Raw genomic sequence first — 24,119 nt, 5'->3', positions numbered from 1 at the left:
TAAGTTGATACGGCACCACAAAACTAAAGAACCCAGAGAGATAAATTGACATAATTCATTGTAAGTATTCTTAGTCACTTGGGTAGGGTGCTATACAGGTATTAGTCCAGACCTGCTGACATACGTCCATGTCCTCCAGTCCCCTGGTCCATGTTTGGACTCCAGTTAGACCACTACTGTCCTCGTGAGGACCAGTAAAAGGCAGCTGGAGAGGAGTGTGTGTGTGTGTGTGTTTTCACCTTGCAGACAGGTCATAGTGTGTAAATGTCAGTGTTTAGTCCAACAAGGCAGTTCCACCTTAAGGGCAGTTTAGGTTTTATTATTTAACAACTAGTGGTGGCATGATGATTGGTTGGTTGGTTTCTCTCCACAGTTGACTGATCCTGTTTGTTGGACTCTTGGGTCAAAAACACTTGAAACCATAGAATCACACTGAACCTCAGGACTTTGAATGCATCATCTTTATTCACAGACATAATGACTGGAAATATTTAAGGCTGACATGGAAGAACCGACTGGATCTTATTCTCCGCCACGTTCTCTGTTCCACAGAAGAGCATTCTGGGAAAGAAGAGGAAAGACAGAAGTGATACAATTATATTATTATTTAATATAAACATTATAAACCTGTATATAGTATAATTTAAACATTATAAACCTGTATATTATATAAGATAAACATGAACCTGTATATTATATATTATAAACATATCATATAAACATTATAAACCTGTTTGTTTGTGTTCAACATGAATCAACAGTCTCTGTTTCTATTGAAAAGAAAAAACTCACTTAAAAAACAAAGTCTTTATCTTTTCCATCATGCGCATGAATAACATGAATAGTCTTTTTCAATTTTTTATTTATTATTATTATTATTATTATTTTTAACACAGAGAATATATGATCCATGGAAGTGGAATCCTCTGTGTGTGTGTGTGTGTGTATGTGGACGAATGGGTCAGATCTGCACATTTTACAGATAAAAAAGAAATAAATGAAAAGAATGATAAGAAACTAGATCTGGAACATTTAAATCTGACATAAATAAAGCTCATAATAATCCTGGATCCACCAAACAGTTCTTTAAAAACTGTCAGAGGATGTTGAAGATGTTTGGGACTGAACCCCCATCAGGACCTGGGGCCTCATGTTCAAAGACTTGCGTGGATTTCATACGTAAACCTGGCGTATGCCCAAATCCAGAAAAGTCCGAACGCACAAAAAAATCCAGATGTATAAAACTGTGCGTACACCTGAATCCAAATACATTTCCTTTATACATCCCAATCAGCGTGGAATTGACCACATATGTTGGAGTACCTGACTCCTCCCTCTCCACGCCCACATTTAAATATGCAAATCAGCATAAACGGGGTCTGCAGGTGGGATTCCCTCTGGGATTCCCCTGTCTGCAGGATCAGACGATGACGTCAAGGTGAGCGGAGGATGAAACAGGCGGAAGGAGAAAAGAGACGAACTGAGACTGTTTGAGGAAAGAGTCGCCGATACTGTGACACTTTTCTCACAGGGCTGATGCGGATCACGCCCAAGATAAATATAGATTTAGTATTAGTGTCAGTCACACATGAGTTCATTCTACGGGTCATACACAGTCTGATCACAGATAAACAAGAAAAAGGTTCATGCGTAATCATGTCAGGATATCAAAGAGGAAATCAATGACTTTGACTCATTTTTAATCTCTCAATTTATTATTTTCCAACAATGAGACAGAAGACGGTCAGACCCAGTATCATCCTCCTGTCCCAGAGGCTTCTGTTGACTCCCCAGTGTTAGCCGGTCCTCCGGTCCACCACAGCCCACCGCTGATGCCCGTCCGACCGGCATGGGTCTGTACTGACCCGAGTCACATTAGGACATCGTGAGGACAATCGGCGGGGTCAATGAGCGACTGGACCGACTAATAAATGTTCTCACAGACATGAACACTATATTTATCAACCAATGAATTTTAGGTCCTTGTCTCTTTGCTGTTGCTGAATGTCCATCCGGGCAGGATTGGCATTGATGGATACAGGGTCTAATTGGTTCTGGTTCTGGTTCTGGTGGTGGATGTGCTGCTCTGACAGTAGGATGACTTGCCGGTGTGTTCATTGTTCTTCTGTGTATCTCCGATGTGCACATCAATCAGAAGAATGACCTTTTTCACATTATTAACAGTTTCTCAGTGTCACCTCTAAGTGTCGCCAATGGTTCCAAAGCACTAGAAACGTGCGTATGCCAGCTATGGACTTGGCGTGAAGGACTGCACATTTCCACGGTCACTTCACTCTTTATACACCTGAACGTGAGCGTGGAAAAGGGTGTACGCCAGGTTTTTGTGCGTACGCACGCTTTATACATGAGGCCCCTGGACTCTAATGTTTGGGACTGAACCCCCATCAGGACCTGGACTCTCCAGATCAGTCCTCTGCCTCCCTCTGGTGGAAGAAGACGGTACAGCAGGACAGGAGTCTGCTGCAGCCTCACCTTCAACACATTCTAACCATAACCCTGAAACCAGAACCCCTGAAACCAGAACCCCCTAAACCCTAACCTTCAAACACAGCCTGGTTCAGACCTGGCTCAAACCTGGACCTGGTTCAGGTTCATAATCTTACGTCTTGCCGTCCTTCCCTCTCTGCAGCTCCACCTTGGACGCTCCATACTTGGGGTTCATGATGTTGGGGATGTGGTTGTTCCAGCGGAACTTCACTTCCATCACTTCACCCACGTCGATAGCGTTGAGCAGCAGTTCATAGGTTTTACCAGGAATCATCGAACCTCTGCACAAACAAACAATCACAGGGTTAGAGGAAGAATAATAACAATATTATTACTATTACTATTAATAATAATAACAACAATAATAAGAAGAAGAATCATCATCTATATGACCATATGCTGTGTTCTTACACGTGCAGTTGGTATTCGTCTGTGCTGTCGTTGTCTCCGTTCAGTGCCACATACATGAAGGCGGGGTTTGGCCAACTGGGACCGTCCAGCGTTAACCTCAGTTTGTAGGTGTATCCTGAAATCAGACACACACTGTCACAGGTTCCACCAAAGGATGGAAGGAGTATCTACCAATTTATCTGATGGGAGACTAAACCTATCCAAGGGTTAACATAAGATCATTCAGATTCAGGTCAAAGTAGAAGTGATACTACGTCTGCTGCTGTAAAAGTAATAAAAGTCAGACTTGATGGATGAGTGGACTTGAATGAAAAAAATCTACCAGCACTTTTCTTCACAAGAGAATACATCAGTGTGTGCACCCAGGCTGAGGTACCTGGGGCTCCACCCTGGAGCCAGGCCTGGGGGTGGGGCCCATAGTGTCTGGTGGCCGCACCTTTACCAGTGGGGTCTGGCCCAGCCTGTACCAATGACATGGGCTCGTTGCCCTGCGGCCCATCACCCACAGGCAGAGGCAGAAGGGTCTGGTGCATTGTGGATCGGACCTCGCCTTGGTGGTCTGATTCCCGATTACAGAAGCTGGCTTCTGGATCGTGGAACGTCACCTCTCTGGCTGGGAAGGAGCAGGACCTTGTGGATGAGGTTGAGCGTTACCGGCGAGATATAGTCGGCCTCACCTCGATACAAAGCATCAGCTCTGGAACCCAAGTCCTTGAAAGGGGCTGGACCCTCTCCTTCACTGGAGATCCCCCAAGTGAGAGGCAGAGGTTAGGGGTGGGCTTTTTGATAGCCCCCAGATGCTCTTCCTGCATGTTGGTGTTTACCCCGGTGGATAAAAGTGTTGCTGCCCTGCACCTTCGGGTCAGGAAACAGGTTCTGACTGTTGTCAGTGCATACACACCAAGGTTATTATCGTTAACAAAAACTAACGAAATGACCAAAACTAGAATTGAAAAAATATTTTAGTTAACTGAAATAAATAAAAACTACAATTAAAAGAAAAAAGCAATAACTAACTGAAACTGTATTGTGTGTTTACAAAACTAACTTAAACGGATAAAAATTATGGATAAAATTCCCTTCGTTTTCGTCTTTGTCAATGTTGGATTGATACGAAATTTATTTCTTTGTCTCTCAGTTTTCTGTGCTGTCACCATACGACACTTTTTGCTCCGTCACTTGTGTTCACTTGTGGTTTCCAGTCGTCTTCTGGTCCCCACTCTACCTGGAAACATGGAGACTAAAGTTGGGAGAAAGCAGCAGAGTCCTGTCTGGGATTTATTTGAATACGACCACAGAGAAGAAGAGAAAAGAGACCACTGAACTACAACTAAACTAAAACTAAGCATTTAGGGAAAAAAATGAAAACTAATAAAAACTAGCAAACCTACTCTAAGAACAAATTAAAACTAAATAAAACTAAACTATAATGAAAAATCCAAAACTAATAGAACCTTGTTGCACACTGAACAACAGCTCAGATTAGCCTAACCCTAACTCTGCAACTCAGCCACACTGTGGAAGTGGGGATGGGAGTTCCTGGCGTCAACTGAGGATATAGTCAAGCAGTGGAAGGAATATTTGGAGGAGCTCTTCAATCCCAACAACATGCATTTCTTGGAAGAAACGGAGCAAAGATCAGGAGATGGATGGACCAGTCTTAAGGGCAGAAGTTGCCAAGGTAGTGAAAGCAGTCTGCATTAGCAGAGGCCTGGGGGTTGATGAGATCTGCCCCGGGTATCTGAAGACTCTGGATGTTGACAGGACAGCGTGGTTACGTACGTCCAAATGGTGTGGAGTCTCCGGTGTGGAGGAAGTACTGTCCTGGAGTCACAGGGGACCTGTCCACTCGATGTCCCATCAGAGGACACGTTTTGTCTGCACATGGGAAACACTTCTCCTGTCAACACAAGGATACGACGGGTTCAGAAGAAGGAACGAAAAACTGGCAGTGAATATTCAGGGAAAAAGAGCGTTTACCCACAAGCAGGGATGTTCTTACTGTTTTTACTGTTATTACTGCGGCGGTATGGGGTTGTTTTACTGTTATTACTGTTATTACTGCAGCGGTACAGGGCTGTTTTACTGTTTTTACTGTTATTACTGCGGCTGTACGGGGTTGTTTTACTGTTATTACTGTTATTACTGCAGCGGTACAGGGCTGTTTTACTGTTTTTACTGTTATTACTGCGGCGGTACGGGGTTGTTTTACTGTTATTACTGTTATTACTGCAGCGGTACGGGGTTGTTTTACTGTTATTACTGCGGCGGTACGGGGTTGTTTTACTGTTATTACTGTTATTACTGCAGCGGTACAGGGCTGTTTTACTGTTTTTACTGTTATTACTGCGGCTGTACGGGGTTGTTTTACTGTTATTACTGTTATTACTGCAGCGGTACAGGGCTGTTTTACTGTTTTTACTGTTATTACTGCGGCGGTACGGGGTTGTTTTACTGTTATTACTGTTATTACTGCAGCGGTACGGGGTTGTTTTACTGTTATTACTGCGGCGGTACGGGGGTTGTTTTACTGTTTTTACTGTTATTACTGCGGTGGTACGGGGCTGTTTTACTGTTTTTACTGTTATTACTGCGGCGGTACGGGGTTGTTTTACTGTTTTTACTGTTATTACTGCGGTGGTACGGGGCTGTTTTACTGTTTTTACTGTTATTACTGCGGCGGTACGGGGTTGTTTTACTGTTATTACTGCGGCGGTACGGGGTTGTTTTACTGTTTTTACTGTTATTACTGCGGCGGTATGGGGTTGTTTTACTGTTATTACTGTTATTACTGCAGCGGTACGAGGTTGTTTTACTGTTATTACTGTTATTACTGCGGTGGTATGGGGTTGTTTTACTGTTATTACTGTTATTACTGCAGCGGTACGGGGTTGTTTTACTGTTTTTACTGTTATTACTGCGGTGGTACGGGGTTGTTTTACTGTTTTTACTGTTATTACTGCGGCGGTACGGGGTTGTTTTACTGTTATTACTGCGGTGGTACAGGGTTGTTTTACTGTTTTTACTGTTATTACTGCGGCGGTATGGGGTTGTTTTACTGTTTTTACTGTTATTACTGCAGCGGTACGAGGTTGTTTTACTGTTATTACTGTTATTACTGCGGTGGTACGGGGTTGTTTTACTGTTATTACTGTTATTACTGCGGCGGTACGGGGTTGTTTTACTGTTTTTACTGTTATTACTGCGGTGGTACGGGGCTGTTTTACTGTTTTTACTGTTATTACTGCGGCGGTACGGGGTTGTTTTACTGTTATTACTGCGGCGGTACGGGGTTGTTTTACTGTTTTTACTGTTATTACTGCGGCGGTATGGGGTTGTTTTACTGTTATTACTGTTATTACTGCAGCGGTACGAGGTTGTTTTACTGTTATTACTGTTATTACTGCGGTGGTATGGGGTTGTTTTACTGTTATTACTGTTATTACTGCAGCGGTACGGGGTTGTTTTACTGTTTTTACTGTTATTACTGCGGTGGTACGGGGTTGTTTTACTGTTTTTACTGTTATTACTGCGGCGGTACGGGGTTGTTTTACTGTTATTACTGCGGTGGTACAGGGTTGTTTTACTGTTTTTACTGTTATTACTGCGGCGGTATGGGGTTGTTTTACTGTTTTTACTGTTATTACTGCAGCGGTACGAGGTTGTTTTACTGTTATTACTGTTATTACTGCGGTGGTACGTGGTTGTTTTACTGTTATTACTGTTATTACTGCAGCGGTACGGGGTTGTTTTACTGTTTTTACTGTTATTACTGCGGTGGTACGGGGTTGTTTTACTGTTATTACTGCGGTGGTATGGGGCTGTTTCACTGTTATTACTGTTATTACTGCGGCAGTACGGGGCTTTTTTACTGTTATTACTGCAGCGGTACGGGGTTGTTTTACTGTTATTACTGTGGCGGTACGGGGTTGTTTTACTGTTATTACTGTTATTACTGCAGCGGTAGGGGGTTATTTTACTGTTATTACTGCGGCGGTACGAGGCTGTTTTACTGTTATTACTGTTATTACTGCGGTGGTACGGGGTTGTTTTACTGTTATTACTGCGGTGGTACGGGGTTGTTTTACTGTTATTACTGCGGCGGTACGGGGTTGTTTTACTGTTATTACTGTTATTACTGCGGTGTTACAGGGCTGTTTTACTGTTACTACTGTTATTACTGCGGCGGTACGGGGTTATTTTACTGTTATTACTGCGGCAGTACGGGGTTGTTTCACTGTTATTACTGTTATTACTGCAGCGGTACGGTGTTGTTTTACTGTTATTATTGTTATTACTGCGGTGGTACGGGGCTGTTTCACTGTTATTACTGTTATTACTGCGGTGGTACGGGGCTGTTTTACTGTTATTACTGCGGCGGTACGGGGTTGTTTTACTGTTATTACTGCGGTGTTACGGGGCTGTTTTACTGTTATTACTGTTATTACTGCGGCGGTACGTGGTTGTTTTACTGTTATTACTGTTATTACTGAGGCGGTATGTGGTTGTTTTACTGTTATTACTGAGGCGGTATGTGGTTGTTTTACTGTTATTACTGTTATTACTGCGGCGGTACGGGGCTGTTTTACTGTTATTACTGTTATTACTGCGGTGGTACGGGGTTGTTTTACTGTTATTACTGTTATTACTGCAGCGGTACGGGGTTGTTTTACTGTTATTACTGCGGTGGTACGAGGCTGTTTCACTGTTATTACTGTTATTACTGAGGCGGTACGTGGTTGTTTTACTGTTATTACTGCGGCGGTACGTGGTTGTTTCACTGTTATTACTGTTATTACTGCGGCAGTACGGGGCTGTTTTACTGTTATTACTGCGGCGGTACGGGGTTGTTTTACTGTTATTACTGCGGCGGTACGTGGTTGTTTTACTGTTATTACTGCGGTGGTACGGGGCTGTTTTACTGTTATTACTGCGGCGGTACGTGGTTGTTTTACTGTTATTACTGCGGCGGTACGGGGCTGTTTTACTGTTATTACTGCGGCGGTACGGGGTTGTTTTACTGTTATTACTGCGGCGGTACGGGGCTGTTTTACTGTTATTACTGCGGCGGTACGGGGTTGTTTTACTGTTATTACTGCGGCGGTACGTGGTTGTTTCACTGTTATTACTGTTATTACTGCGGCAGTACGGGGCTGTTTTACTGTTATTACTGCGGCGGTACGGGGTTGTTTTACTGTTATTACTGCGGCGGTATGGGGTTGTTTCACTGTTATTACTGTTATTACTGCGGCAGTACGGGGCTGTTTTACTGTTATTACTGCGGTGTTACGGGGCTGTTTTACTGTTATTACTGTTATTACTGCGGCGGTACGTGGTTGTTTTACTGTTATTACTGCGGTGGTACGAGGCTGTTTTACTGTTATTACTGTTATTACTGAGGCGGTACGTGGTTTTTTTACTGTTATTACTGAGGCGGTACGTGGTTGTTTTACTGTTATTACTGCGGCGGTACGGGGCTGTTTTACTGTTATTACTGTTATTACTGCGGTGGTACGGGGTTGTTTTACTGTTATTACTGTTATTACTGCAGCGGTACGGGGCTGTTTTACTGTTTTTACTGTTATTACTGCGGTGGTACAGGGTTGTTTCACTGTTATTACTGTTATTATTGCGGCAGTACGGGGCTGTTTTACTGTTATTACTGCGGTGGTACGGGGTTGTTTTACTGTTATTACTGTTATTACTGCGGTGGTACGGGGCTGTTTTACTGTTATTACTGTTATTACTGCAGCGGTACGGGGTTGTTTTACTGTTTTTACTGTTATTACTGCAGTGGTACGGGGCTGTTTTACTGTTATTACTGTTATTACTGCGGCGGTACGTGGTTGTTTTACTGTTATTACTGCGGTGGTACGAGGCTGTTTCACTGTTATTACTGTTATTACTGCGGCGGTACGTGGTTGTTTTACTGTTATTACTGCGGCGGTACGGGGCTGTTTTACTGTTATTACTGTTATTACTGCGGTGGTACGGGGTTGTTTTACTGTTATTACTGCGGTGGTACGGGGCTGTTTTACTGTTATTACTGTTATTACTGCGGCGGTACGTGGTTGTTTTACTGTTATTACTGCGGTGTTACGGGGCTGTTTTACTGTTTTTACTGTTATTACTGCGGCGGTATGGGGTTGTTTTACTGTTATTACTGAGGCGGTACGTGGTTGTTTTACTGTTATTACTGTTATTACTGAGGCGGTACGTGGTTGTTTTACTGTTATTACTGCGGCGGTACGGGGCTGTTTTACTGTTATTACTGTTATTACTGCGGTGGTACGGGGTTGTTTTACTGTTATTACTGTTATTACTGCAGCGGTACGGGGTTGTTTTACTGTTATTACTGTTATTACTGCGGCGGTACGGGGCTGTTTTACTGTTTTTACTGTTATTACTGCGGCAGTACGGGGTTGTTTTACTGTTATTACTGTTATTACTGCGGTGGTACGGGGCTGTTTTACTGTTATTACTGTTATTACTGCGGCGGTACGTGGTTGTTTTACTGTTATTACTGCGGTGGTACAAGGCTGTTTCACTGTTATTACTGTTATTACTGAGGCGGTACGTGGTTGATTTACTGTTATTACTGCGGCGGTACGGGGCTGTTTTACTGTTATTACTGTTATTACTGCGGTGGTACGGGGTTGTTTTACTGTTATTACTGCGGTGGTACGGGGCTGTTTTACTGTTATTACTGTTATTACTGTTATTACTGCGGCGGTACGTGGTTGTTTTACTGTTATTACTGTTATTACTGCGGCGGTACGTGGTTGTTTTACTGTTATTACTGCGGCGGTACGAGGTTGTTTTACTGTTATTACTGTTATTACTGCGGCGGTACGTGGTTGTTTTACTGTTATTACTGCGGCAGTACGAGGTTGTTTTACTGTTATTACTGTTATTACTGTTATTACTGCGGCGGTACGGGTTTTTTTTACTGTTTTTACTGTTATTACTGCGGCGGTACGAGGTTGTTTTACTGTTATTACTGTTATTACTGCGGTGGTACGGGGCTGTTTTACTGTTATTACTGTTATTACTGCGGCGGTACGTGGTTGTTTTACTGTTATTACTGCTATTACTGCGGCGGTACGGGGCTGTTTTACTGTTATTACTGTTATTACTGCGGCGGTACGTGGTTGTTTTACTTTTATTACTGCTATTACTGCGGCGGTACGGGGCTGTTTTACTGTTATTACTGTTATTACTGCGGCGGTACGGGGTTGTTTTACTGTTTTTACTGTTATTACTGTGGCGGTACGAGGTTGTTTTACTGTTTTTACTGTTATTACTGCGGCGGTACGAGGTTGTTTTACTGTTTTTACTGTTATTACTGCGGTGGTACGTGGTTGTTTTACTGTTATTACTGTTATTACTGCGGCGGTACGGGGTTGTTTTACTGTTATTACTGTTATTACTGCGGCGGTACGGGGTTGTTTTACTGTTTTTACTGTTATTACTGCGGCGGTACGTGGTTGTTTTACTGTTATTACTGTTATTACTGCGGCGGTACGGGGTTGTTTTACTGTTTTTTCTGCGGCGGTACGGGGCTGTTTTACTGTTATTACTGTTATTACTGCGGCGGTACGGGGTTGTTTTACTGTTTTTTTCTGCGGCGGTACGGGGCTGTTTTACTGTTATTACTGCGGCGGTACGGGGCTGTTTTACTGTTATTACTGCGGCGGTACGAGGTTGTTTTATTGTTATTACTGTGGCGGTACGGGGTTGTTTTACTGTTATTACTGCGGCGGTACGTGCTTGTTTTACTGTTATTACTGTTATTACTGCGGCGGTACGGGGTTGTTTTACTGTTTTTTCTGCGGCGGTACGGGGTTGTTTTACTGTTATTACTGCGGCAGTACGAGGTTGTTTTACTGTTATTACTGCGGCGGTACGAGGTTGTTTTACTGTTATTACTGTGGCGGTACGGGGTTGTTTTACTGTTATTACTGCGGCGGTACGTGCTTGTTTTACTGTTATTACTGTTATTACTGCGGCGGTACGGGGTTGTTTTACTGTTTTTTCTGCGGCGGTACGGGGTTGTTTTACTGTTATTACTGCGGCAGTACGAGGTTGTTTTACTGTTATTACTGCGGCGGTACGAGGTTGTTTTACTGTTATTACTGCGGCGGTACAGGGTTGTTTTACTGTTTTTTCTGCGGCGGTACGGGGTTGTTTTACTGTCAGTACTATGATGGTACAGGGTTGTTTTACTGCGTGGACTGCGGCTGTCAGCTATGGCGGCAGGAATAACACCGAGGCGCGTTTACGAGGTGAGCGACAAGGAGGTGCTGTCATCTCTCAACAGTGACATAGTCATATGAGGTCATGCTCACCCCCCCACCCCCACCGCCCCAGGCCTCCTTTGATGGGGACATGTGTCCAGAGAGGGGATCAACTGTCATTAGCACCGACAGCTGCAGATACGAGGCGTCCATGAGGGAAGCCCGTTCACACCGCCCCCCCCCCCCCCCCCCCCCCCCGCCACCACCACCACAACCTCTTTCTCTCATTGACGCCACAAAAAAATCCAATCCCCCCACCCCCCTGGACTGAAACGCTCCACAGCTGTATCAATATGAGCTGGCGGCGACAGGTGGTGGACCAGTATACGCACTGGGACGCCCTCTGCTTTTGTCTGAATGACGGAGGATCGACATGAAGATGCCGACACATCTTTACAGCTCCGGGAAGATTTTTATATGAAAATACAGCTGTCACACTCATCCCTCAAATAAACGCAGGAACTGACCCATATCACTTCCTTTCAGTTGAATTCTGGCACCAACATTGACTTTTGTGAAATTTTGTGAAAATATGATCACCTTTGGGTTTCTCAGATGTTATGAGACTAGGGATGTAACCATATGAAAATTTCATATCACAGTTATTGTGACCAAAATTATCACGGTTATCATTATTATCGCGGTATTATTGAAATTGAGCTCTAAATGTTTAAAAAGTACTGATACACACACTGAAATAATTTAGCCAAGTTGTATTTGAAAAAAAAACAACTAAAAAATACAAGTAAAATAATAAGCACAAGGTACTTTTTGTTGCAGAAACATTCAAATATTACCATGTAAACATCAAACATACAAATGTGCATTAAAGATGGCAACTTATGGACACTGTTTTACCATTTTCCAGATCAAGTTTGAGTTGTTTTAGTTTATTTTTAGATACAGACAGATCGATCGATCACAATCATACATGGTTATCATGATAATTACAATTTAAACGATAAAACTAACCATCAGGAATTTTATCGTGGTTTATCGTTATACTGGTAATCGTTACATCCCTATATGAGACCAATTAATTTTGACAATGATGCTGATTTATGGAGCTGTATGCTGTTTATTTACACTTATTTTATTTTTATTTAATTAATTTAATTGTATTTATTTATTTATTTTTTTTTTTTCTTTCATTCATTTATTTATTTATTTGGGGGGAATATGTTGCTTATTGTTTGCTTTATGTTGACTATATTGTTAATTATTATATAATAATAACCTTGGTTTCCAGTCGTCTTCTGGTCCCCACTCTACCTGGAAACATGGAGACTCAAGTTGGGAGAAAGCAGCAGAGTCCTGTCTGGGATTTATTTGAATACGACCACAGAGAAGAAGAGAAAAGAGACCACTAAACTAAAATTAATACTAAAACTAAAAATAAGCATTTAAAAAAAAAAAAGAAAACTAATAAAAACTAGCAAACTTGGTCTAAAAATGAATTAAAAGTAACTGGATTAGAGAAAAAAAAAGTCAAACCTAAATAAAACTAAACTAGAATGAAAAATCCAAAACTATTAGAACCTTGCTCTAAACGACAAGTGACAAGAAGTGACGGACCGTCAAGTGTCGAATGGTGCTGCTAGCTAAAATTGCTCACGCCAAGTAAGTCAATTTTATATCAATCCGACATTGACAAAGACAAAAACAAAGAGAATTTTATCCATAATTTTAATTCGTTTTAGATTTGTAAACACACAATACAGTTTCAGTTATGTTTTTTTTCTTTGCATTATAGTTTTTATTTGTTTTGAAAATGTTTTTACAATTCTAGTTTTTGTCATTTTGTTAGTTTTTATTAACGATAATAACCTTGGCTGTCAGTCTTGTTTTTCATTTTGAAGGTTGGATTAGAAAACCCGGGGTTAAGATGTAGAGGGATCCATAATCCTTAGTCATGCCAGTATTGCAGTGTTTGTATTTTGTATCTCTGATATTTCCTGATGCCACAGGACTAAAAGAAAAGAGATGATTGAGACGAAAATGGTAGGAAAAATAATGTGACTAAAAGTTTGAGGAGCTCCAGTGTCTACTGTATTTGTCAAAAGTATCCACAAAAGAGCTGGAATGAAAGCCCAGAGTGTCCCCTTTAAAATGATACCAAACATATTAATATAAAACACTGAAACATGTCCTTAATCAGGGCCAATACCAAGATATGCACCAGTGTCAAAAATACATTTTTTAATGGAGGTGGGTGACTTTAACATTTGATAACAGTAATTTAGCTGTGACTCCAGAAAGGTTATCAGACCAAAATGTGGACAACAGACTAGGGATGGAACTATATGAAAAATTCATATTACGGTTATTGTGACCAAAATTATCACAGTTATCATTATTATCGTGGTATTGTTGAAATTGTGCTCAAAAGGTTCAAAAAGTACTAATACACACACTGAAATAATTTAACCAAGTTGTATAAAATAAATAAATAAATAAATAAATAAACTAATAGACACAATGTCCCTTCTGTTGCAGAAACATTCAAATATTAACCTTTAGTGGTCTGAGCGTATTTTGTCCGTTTTTCAGTCCTTTTGATTTTGCCTTTATATACTATATAAACAAATGTTTACTATACCCATGTTTGGGATCTGTTTTTTCAGCACAACTTCATCTATATCATCTGTCTATTATTTTTTTCACTTTAACCTACTATAAAAACACAAAATCTAAAATCCGATTTGAAAAATGTATATAATTTATTGCATAAATAACAAACAGATGTTTAACGAACCTTTTCAGATACTTTAAAAGTGAATATTGGTTCCAAATATTAGGAATATAAAATTCAAATTGTAATAAATTCAAACTATACTCAAATATTTGACGTTAAAGCAGATCTTTACATAGGGTTTTTTCCCCTAAAAGTGCAGTAATCAAACACGGTTATCATGAGAATTAGAATTTAAACGGTAATACTAACTGTCTGTGATTTTACTGCGGTTTATTGTTATACCAGTAATCGTTACATCCCTACTACAGACATGTATCTTTTCAAAAAGTAAAAGCAACCTTTGCCACCTTGAGTGGTACCGACATCTCGTCTGGCCCGTGGACTACATCATATTCACCGTACATATGCATACTTTGGTTTTACACTCACTTGAAAATTAGCTTATTTTTATTTTTAGCTGCTTTATCGTGTTTCTGTTTCTGCTGTAAATCACAGACTTACGCTTGCAAAGCTGTCCTTGTCAGGACAGGGGTATCCCATAAAGCCCTGGGCTTTAACCACGCTCTCGCTGTAGTACTGGTAGGCTCGAACGTGATTGCAGGCATCAAAGTTGGCCGTTCCTGGCAGGAGATGACAAGGAAGAGGAGACACATTTAGAGTTCTGTGAAGTTATTCATGGATGGGAAGATTTTTGTGTCACACATTCCACACAATTCTGCTCATTGACCTTTGACCCTGTCCCTTGTCTGTCTGTTAAATATACGGTCCTTCCAGACCCACGGTAAATGTTACACTGTAAAAAAATCTGTAATTTAACAGAATTTGTTCTGTTTATTTTACAGATTTTTCCTGTATTCTTAAGATACAGGAAAATATCAATGAAAATACAAAAACAGACTGATTTTACATGTCAAATGTAAAATAACACAAAAAAAACTGTGAATAACCAAAAAATGTCATTTTTTTAAAAGAATTTTTTTCTTTTTTCACAGAAAAATACAGTTGAAATACATTTGCAAATGTATCGTAATTTCACAAATATTTCTTTTCTATTTATGAGATTAAATTGTTAATTTAAAGTTTAATACTGTAAAAAAATAATAAAATAAAATTACTGACAATTAACTGTAAAAGAAGTATTTGTTCTATGAGTTTAACAAGACTTGTTTGTTAATTGACAAATATCTTGTGTAATTACAGGAGGTTTCACATCATTAATAAATAATAAATAATAATAAATGTATTTTTGTGAATGTATAACATGTATAAGCACTGATAAACTGTCCAAATACAGTTTTTATCAGTGGATTGGACAACTCTCATTGAAAATTATTTGTGTGTGTATATATATATATATCTATATATCTATATCTATATATCTATATATATATATATATATATATATATATATATATATATATATATATATATTTAAAGGGAATTTGATTGTTTTAATACATGAAAATATTCTTTATTAAACATTAAAAAGTCAAAAAAAAAAAAAAAAAGCAAAATCTCATGGAAAGTTAGGGCAAAAAACTTTTTTAATTATGGAAAATTACCGTATTTTTATGAGGTGGTTATTTTCCGTTATTTTACAGTATTTTTTTTGGCACCCCTGCTGCCGGAATAATACCTTTTTTTTTTTTTTTTTTTACGTTTTTTTTTTTTTTTTTACAGTGCATGTCTGTTGACTGAACCTCCATGGGACTGTACCTCAGTCAGTAATGACAGAAAACTCATCGTTTGATCCTCCTGAATTACGCTGTTGCCCACACATGTAACGTTTGCCAGTTTAGACCAGGGTTCTCAAACTCCTGTTCTTTCAGGTTCCACATTCAGTCTGATCTGATCTGCAGTGGACCAACCAGTCAAATAAGAACAGAAACAGCAATAAATAATGACAACTGACAATTTATGTCTGTGTTTTAGTGCAAAAAAACACCATTAAATTATGAAAATACTTTTATAAACTATCCAAACAAAAAAGATGTGAATAACCTGAAAAAACTAAAATTTCATCAGAAAAATCAGTGTAATTTTCTCAGTCTTCTGCCTCCACTTCTCATTAGTCCATGTGCATTCTGGATCAGATCTGCAAAGACACTAAACACTGAGGAACAGGAAGAAAAGAGTTCAAACTGGACTGAATTTAATACAGACATTTCAGGTTAGGCACATTTGTTCAGGTTAGTCACATTTTACTGATACAGGAGAGTTTGGGAATGGAAAGATTTTCAGAATTTAATGTGATTTTTTTGCACTAAAACAAAGACAAAAATTTGAAGTTTTCATTATTTACAGACATAATGTAATATTATTTCCATCAAACCCAGTAGTAAATCTGCAGTCCTTCTTTTGTGTGGGTTCTTCTGCTGTTATTATTGGACTGTAGATCAGATTGGTCTGGATGTGGAACCCACACTAACATGAGTTCTACAGCCTGGACTGTGGAATTTATACACTTTGTAAATTTATCCCAGGGGTGGGACTGGAACTTTTGGTAGGACGCATGTTTGACAGCCCTGATTTAAAGAATGATTTTACAGACAGATGTAGTTTTGGAACAGACAGTAAAGTGGCCTTTAGTTCAGTCGACTCCGTCTGTCTTCAGGTACTTGAGCCTCATGGAAGCAGAAGAAGACAAACTGGATCAGCTTTAAAATATCACTATAACTGTTGCACATTTGTGTTCCTGCCAGTATGAAATATGGACAGAACAGTGTTCACGTCCCTGCTGTGGAAAGGCCTCGTCCTGAATTGTTGTTCTTTTTTACAAACCATGACTCTGGACTGTTTGAGTTTCTATTTCTAGTTGTGACTTTCAGAAACAGAAAACACCAGCACTGATAAAATAACCAGGAAAACCCAATAAATCCACTCTTCCAGGTTCAGTAACTGTTCTCTACTCTTAGTCGTTCCAAATTCTATGACGTTATTCATTTCATTCATTCATTTGTTTGTTGATTTTCGAGCATTTACAGAATACATGCAAATTCAAAATTCCAAAAATCCTTCATCTATACTTGAAAAGGAGTGGGAATAAATAAATGAATAAATAAATATTTAAGAAATTTTAAAAAATAAAGAATAAATAAAATAATCATTTTATATATATATATATATATATATATATATATATATATATATATATATATATATGAAATAAAAATACAAATGATAATAAAAAATAAAAAAAATAAAAAAATAATAAAGAATGTATAAAAAAATAAATGATAATAAAATAATAAAAAATAAAATAATAGTTAAAAATAATAATAAAAATAAAATTTTAAGTAATACAAAAATATTTTTTAAAAATATTAAAAAAATTAAATAAAAAAAAAAAAATTTAAAAACAATTAAAAAAGGAGTGGGAAGAAGAAAAACTTATTTAATCCCACCCACATTCTCATCATCAAATTAATCAACTTATTACTGTATAATATTTTACAAGGTCATTATTAGAATGATGAAGTAAGATGGGATCAGATACTGGAGCCCATCAGATCCAGCTCTGGTCCTCAGAGGTGGACCCGGTCCTGTTGTTGTCCCTTTGGTTCAGGGTGAACACCAGATACTCTAAGACCTCCAGTTATGCAGCTTTGACTCCCACTCTGACTCTTATCTATAGGATCAAAAGTTCAGGTTCAGCTGTGCCAACACATCCCTCCCTCAGACCCCCCCCCCCCCCCCCCCCCCATAGTCCAGACCCAGGCATGGCACCAATGCTGCCACTTGAGCCTTGCTACTCAGCGGCACATTTCAAAAGAAGGCCCTCCTCATCCATTTTAGAAAATATTTGTTCAGATAGGTCCTGCAGGAATAGAATAACTCTGCCTGGAGTTTCTTTACTATTTTTCCATTGGGACTACTCCAATATTCCAGGGTGGGGGATGGGGGGGGGGCTGGTATGCATTGTAAGTTGCATGGCAGAGAAAATAGGAAGCATGAGTCATTGTGTTCAGTCCAGGACCAAGGCCTGTGTTCCAGTGTCTGCACTGTGAAACCACCACCTCCAGAGGGGACAACATTTGGGCTTTTACATTAGATGGTATTACACTGGTTTCAACCTTTGTTTTTTTTACTCCTGACCCCATTGTAACATCACAAATTTCTGGCGACCCCAGGCATTTAAAACAGAGACTTTTTTTTTTGTTGCTAAACCCAATTTGGTTTTGATCATTTAATAGTTATACTATGTTGCAAATAAATGTTAATGTTGGAGGACATGTAGTCTATATAATGTATATTATTGTGGACAGAGGCAGTAAATTCAGGTGTAGATTACTCCACAAAGGGAGAGTTGGATTTTCCTTGGTCTGGATATGTACATTTTCAATTTCACAGTTTGTCATGTCTGTTATATATTATGATTGTCTCTCTCAATTCACCATATATTTGTTATTAGTAAGGTTTTTTTTTAATCAATTACTAGAAATTTCAGGCGACTCCATTTGAATTCCAGGCGACCCCAAGGTTGAAAAGCACTGTTATTATTTTATGTAGTAGTTTTCAGATTTTGGTTCATTTTAGGGCATCTTCACAGCTGAATGAAACCCCAAACCATTTACAGCACTGTTAAAAAAAAAACACAAAAAAACACAAAACATAAACAAACAGTAATATTCCGGCAGCTGAGGTGCCAAAAAAATACTGTTAAATAACGGAAAATAACCATCTCATTAAAATATGGTAATTTTCCATAATTAAAATAGTGTTTTAATTACTTTATTTATTTATTTTTTGACGTTTTAATGTTTAACAAAAAATATTTTCATGTATTAAAACAATCCAATTCCCTCTAAATATATATATAAATAATTTTCAGTGAGACTCAGTTGTCCAATCCACTGATAAAAACTGTATTTGGACAGTTTATCAGTGCTTATACATGTTATACATTCACAAAAATACATTTATTCAACATTTTTGTTGTGAAACCTCCATTAATTACACAAGATATTTGTCAATGAACAAACAAGTCTGGTTCAACTGACAGAACAAATACTTCTGTTACTGTTAACTGTCAGTAATTTTATCTGGTTTAATTTTTATTTATTTTTTTTACAGTATTAAATTTAAAATTAACAGTTCAATCTTCTGAATAGAAAAGAAATATTTGTGAAATTATGATACATTTGCAAATGCATTTTAACTGTATTTTTCTGTGAAAAAAGAAAAAAATTTCTTTTAAAACATGGAAATTTTATGGTTATTCACAGTTACAGTTTTTTCATGTTATTTTACATTCGACATGTAAAATCACAGTCTATTTTTGTCATTTCATTGATATTTTTCCTGTATCTTAAACATACAGGAAAAATCTGTAAAATAAACAGTGAAAATTCTGTTAAATTACAGATTTTTTTTTTTTTTTTTTTTACAGTGAGGTCTAAATGTCCATATTAGTCGGTCTGAGTGAATTCAAACTCTGGTGTTTGGTAGTTTTTTTTGCTGTGACCAGGCAAACATTCCATTATTACTTTACCACAAATTGTAGTTGAAGTGCTTTGAGAGGACATAGGACGTCTGACAGGTTTGTCCTAATCATTGGCTTTGACAAACAGGTAGGAGGGTTAAAATACATGACTGACAGCTGCAGTTACCACTCACTGATGAGACTCCATCAGACATAAACCTGGACATTATTCCACAGAGGTGTCACTCCTCCACTTGTGTCAGACTTGTGTGTGTGTGTGTGTATATATACATATATATATATATATATATATGTGTGTGTGTGTGTGTGTGTGTGTGTGTGTGTGTGTGTGTGTGTATCTCACCCTCCCAGATGGCGTCCAGCTCTGTTGGTTTGCCTTTGTTGCTCTTACATCCAGGCATCAGTTCTCCTCCGTTTGGATAGAAGTCCACATGACCCACAGGCTGAGTCATACCCAGACCTGAGGAGAACCACAGCAGAACCACAGCAGGACCAGTCAGAACCTCCAGAACAAGGTGAATTCAAGAACAGACACTGATTCAAACAGGTGTTTCAGTCTGGAGACAGCAGTCAGTTGTGTGGACATCCACAGAAGAAGACTTTAAATGACTAGAACTACAACTGAAGCTTTTAAAGATTCCACCCACTGTCTTCATGTTCACTGTGACCAAAAACAAACATGTACCCAGTTTGGAGTTAAAAGGATATGCATCTGTATGAATGACATCCACAAAGGAGGCATCAGACGAGTCCAGACGAACAGAGGCATTACAGCCTTCAAAGTACGGTTCAGTGGGGTCCAGGCCTGAAAGACAAACAGAAGGGTTAAACACACACACCTGCACTAGGGTTAGGGTTAGTGCTGTTCCAGTTTTAGGGTTAGGGTTAGTGCTGTTCCAGTTTTAGGGTTAGTGCTGTTCCAGTTTTAGGGTTAGTGCTGTTCCAGTTTTAGGGTTAGTGCTGTTCCAGTTTTAGGGTTAGGGTTAGTGCTGTTCCAGTTTTAGGGTTAGGGTTAGTGCTGTTCCAGTTTTAGGGTTAGTGCTGTTCCAGTTTTAGGGTTAGTGCTGTTCCAGTTTTAGGGTTAGTGCTGTTCCAGTTTTAGGGTTAGGGTTAGTGCTGTTCCAGTTTTAGGGTTAGGGTTAGTGCTGTTCCAGTTTTAGGGTTAGTGCTGTTCCAGTTTTAGGGTTAGGGTTAGTGCTGTTCCAGTTTTAGGGTTAGGGTTAGTGCTGTTCCAGTTTTAGGGTTAGTGCTGTTCCAGTTTTAGGGTTAGTGCTGTTCCAGTTTTAGGGTTAGTGCTGTTCCAGTTTTAGGGTTAGGGTTAGTGCTGTTCCAGTTTTAGGGTTAGTGCTGTTCCAGTTTTAGGGTTAGGGTTAGTGCTGTTCCAGTTTTAGGGTTAGTGCTGTTCCAGTTTTAGGGTTAGGGTTAGTGCTGTTCCAGTTTCAGGGTTAGTGCTGTTCCAGTTTTAGGGTTAGTGCTGTTCCAGTTTTAGGGTTAGTGCTGTTCCAGTTTTAGGGTTAGGGTTAGTGCTGTTCCAGTTTTAGGGTTAGGGTTAGTGCTGTTCCAGTTTTAGGGTTAGGGTTAGTGCTGTTCCAGTTTTAGGGTTAGGGTTAGTGCTGTTCCAGTTTTAGGGTTAGTGCTGTTCCAGTTTTAGGGTTAGGGTTAGTGCTGTTCCAGTTTTAGGGTTAGTGCTGTTCCAGTTTTAGGGTTAGGGTTAGTGCTGTTCCAGTTTTAGGGTTAGTGCTGTTCCAGTTTTAGGGTTAGGGTTAGTGCTGTTCCAGTTTTAGGGTTAGGGTTAGTGCTGTTCCAGTTTTAGGGTTAGTGCTGTTCCAGTTTTAGGGTTAGGGTTAGTGCTGTTCCAGTTTTAGGGTTAGTGCTGTTCCAGTTTTAGGGTTAGGGTTAGTGCTGTTCCAGTTTTAGGGTTAGTGCTGTTCCAGTTTTAGGGTTAGGGTTAGTGCTGTTCCAGTTTTAGGGTTAGTGCTGTTCCAGTTTTAGGGTTAGGGTTAGTGCTGTTCCAGTTTTAGGGTTAGTGCTGTTCCAGTTTTAGGGTTAGTGCTGTTCCAGTTTTAGGGTTAGTGCTGTTCCAGTTTCAGGGTTAGGGTTAGTGCTGTTCCAGTTTTAGGGTTAGTGCTGTTCCAGTTTTAGGGTTAGTGCTGTTCCAGTTTTAGGGTTAGTGCTGTTCCAGTTTTAGGGTTAGTGCTGTTCCAGTTTCAGGGTTAGTGCTGTTCCAGTTTTAGGGTTAGTGCTGTTCCAGTTTCAGGGTTAGTGCTGTTCCAGTTTTAGGGTTAGGGTTAGTGCTGTTCCAGTTTTAGGGTTAGTGCTGTTCCAGTTTTAGGGTTAGTGCTGTTCCAGTTGTACCTGTGATCCGTCCCAGTCCACTGATCCTGCTGCCTGCATCTCCAGCAGCGTGAGCTCCCAGACTGTGTCCAATCAGATGGAAGGCATCAGCCTTCTGCTTGTAATAACTCTGCATCATAGGGTTAGGGTTAGACAGGGTTAGGACAGCCTTCAAAGTATTCCCTTCAATGGTGATAGTAACCTCTCTGCTTCAACCAGAGCATGTGTAGAACCGAAGTCTAACATCGAACACATTGAGGATTATTTACTAGAGAAGTCACATGACAAACACATCAGGGTCAATATGACCCTAAGGGTTTGGGTCATAGGTTAGGGTTACCCTAACCTATGACCCAAACCTTAAAGGTCTCGTATTATGCAATTTTTCAGTCACGTCATATAGGTCTCAGAAGCCCAAAAACATAGTATTTAAGTTTGTTCGCCCCAAAATCATCCTTTTTTCGGAGTTTCAGCGGTCGAAAAAGTCCCTCTCCCAGCCCTCCTCAGAACAGGCTGTTTCTGGGCCTGCTTCCGGGTATGCAAATTAACGCATCTGTCCACGCCCACTCCCCCTCCCCTCTCTGGGAGAGGACGCGGCTTCCGCTAGCGGTACTACGCGCTAATGTTGACTGTGAAGCCATGACTCTCTCGTCTACAATACACATGTCTCAGACAGAACGTCTTTCCAAACACTGGCTTTCTTTGCCTTGAGGCGTGATTGAGCCCCGATGGAAAACGGCGGTGTTGTGTCGGGTTCGTGGACCTGACACGGAAAGACGCCTGCCCCCACTAATGCAGGCAGCTGCTAACAAGCCTGATGCTAACTATACTGATGCCAACCACAAAAGGCCCGTGTTCAAAGTAGTTCTGTTGAATGTCTCTGGATATTATCAGCTCGTGCATGTTAACGGGGACGCAAACGTTAGCAGCAGTAACCGAGCTATGTTAGCTGCCATGCTAACGTTAGACGTACACATCAACAACCACCAGCTTATCCGTAATGTAGGGTTATGCAGTAAAGATACAAACAAATGATCAGAACTTACATCTCCCACACTTGTATTTGGGTCACGAAGCGTTGGTACTGCGTCCTTCTTGGTTCGGAGTCTTTGTGCTAAGCCGGAGCTGTATGGGCCCATGTTCGAAAAACACTCGTCCGTGAAATGCCGGGCACACACATACAAGCGTTTGGGAATGTTGTTTGGTCCATGACCATCACAGACAGAATCCAGCCACTTTTTACGGAGAGGCTCGGAAGTGGGGAGCAAAAATAAACTATGGTGTTGGTGTGTGCAGCCAACAACACCACAACCTGCGTGTCTCGCCTTCGCCATGTTTGTTGTCCAAGAGGTACTTTGCCAGGGCGGGGCTCGCTTTGCCAGGGTGGGGGCACAGTCAGGGGGAGGAGTTAAATCCGCTTATGTCGTCATAAGCGGACCCAACTCAAACTGGGCCGTTTGAGCATTTTCACAAACTGTGGTGTAGCAAGGCAGGAGGAAACAGACAGTTTTCAAATTCTAACCTCATAATGAGGCTACTGCAACACACACTACTGTAAGAAAACTGTCACAAAGTCAGATTTGCATAATACGGGACCTTTAACCCTTTGGTGCAGAATGGAACTGATACCATCAACACTCTGCACAATAATGACATTGTGGACTTTTATTATAAACAGGGAAACACCTACACACACACACTAACACAAACACACATACATACACATCAGTACAGTTCTAAACCTCTTGAACTGTGTTTTGATGGTTTTCTTCCATTTTCTGGGTGAATGTACCAGATTAGTGCATGTCGCTCACACTGCCTCTCAAACTTCAGTCAAAATAATTTGAGTTTAAATGGAAAACAATTAAAATACTTTTTAGATGTTGCCATTAAGTTTTTCAATAAACGAAGTCATTTTGATCATTAATATATTATTTTCAGAATAATATTCAACATTCAAGTCGACTTAACACATTGAACATAAAGTTAAGTGGAAAATATCCATGTTTTTGGACATTGGACATGGAAGGTTAGAGGGGTTAGGGCTCCTTATAGTGATACTGACTCATAAATGAATCAGGAGGAGGAGACCTTTAGAGCACGCTTAGGGATAGGGTTAGACAGGGTTGGGGTTAGGACTAGGGCTGTACCATGACGTAGGCCACCATGGAGGCCACCTGTGCTCCCAGTACTCGGACGTTGTTGGCGGCCTGAGCGTAGGTGGTCCTCACTCCTTTGTTCCAGTCCACAGCGATGCAGTTGATGTTCTCCCACTTCAGCATCGACTGCACAAACACAAACACAGTTCAGCTGTACAACACACAGGTTTACAAAGTACAGACTGGTCCCAACCTTCACACATTTAACCTTTTATCGGGCAAGTGACTGTTTTTGGTCATTTCCTCAGACATTAAATATCCCGTGCCTCATG

General features: G+C 40.1%; 1 protein-coding gene across 1 annotated transcript in view; it reads right to left on the bottom strand.

Annotated features, from left to right (window-relative positions):
• Positions 1-491: 491 nt before the first annotated feature.
• Positions 492-24,119, bottom strand: part of LOC115434538 (inactive pancreatic lipase-related protein 1-like) — a 53,022-nt gene continuing 29,394 nt past the window's right edge. The window contains exons 5-13 of the mRNA XM_030156524.1: positions 23,839-23,973; positions 21,710-21,818; positions 20,040-20,159; positions 19,698-19,814; positions 14,413-14,531; positions 4,702-4,819; positions 2,920-3,034; positions 2,625-2,789; positions 492-561 (exon numbers count right to left, since the gene is read on the bottom strand). Of these exons, the coding sequence (XP_030012384.1) occupies positions 492-561; positions 2,625-2,789; positions 2,920-3,034; positions 4,702-4,819; positions 14,413-14,531; positions 19,698-19,814; positions 20,040-20,159; positions 21,710-21,818; positions 23,839-23,973 (1,068 nt within the window). The remainder of the gene's footprint in view (positions 562-2,624; positions 2,790-2,919; positions 3,035-4,701; positions 4,820-14,412; positions 14,532-19,697; positions 19,815-20,039; positions 20,160-21,709; positions 21,819-23,838; positions 23,974-24,119) is intronic.

Source organism: Sphaeramia orbicularis, chromosome 15, assembly GCF_902148855.1.
Source record: "Sphaeramia orbicularis chromosome 15, fSphaOr1.1, whole genome shotgun sequence".
In the NCBI taxonomy this organism is placed as follows: Eukaryota; Metazoa; Chordata; class Actinopteri; order Kurtiformes; family Apogonidae; genus Sphaeramia; species Sphaeramia orbicularis.
Note: the sequence above shows the minus strand (reverse complement) of the source record. Positions and strands in the feature narration are given on the sequence as shown.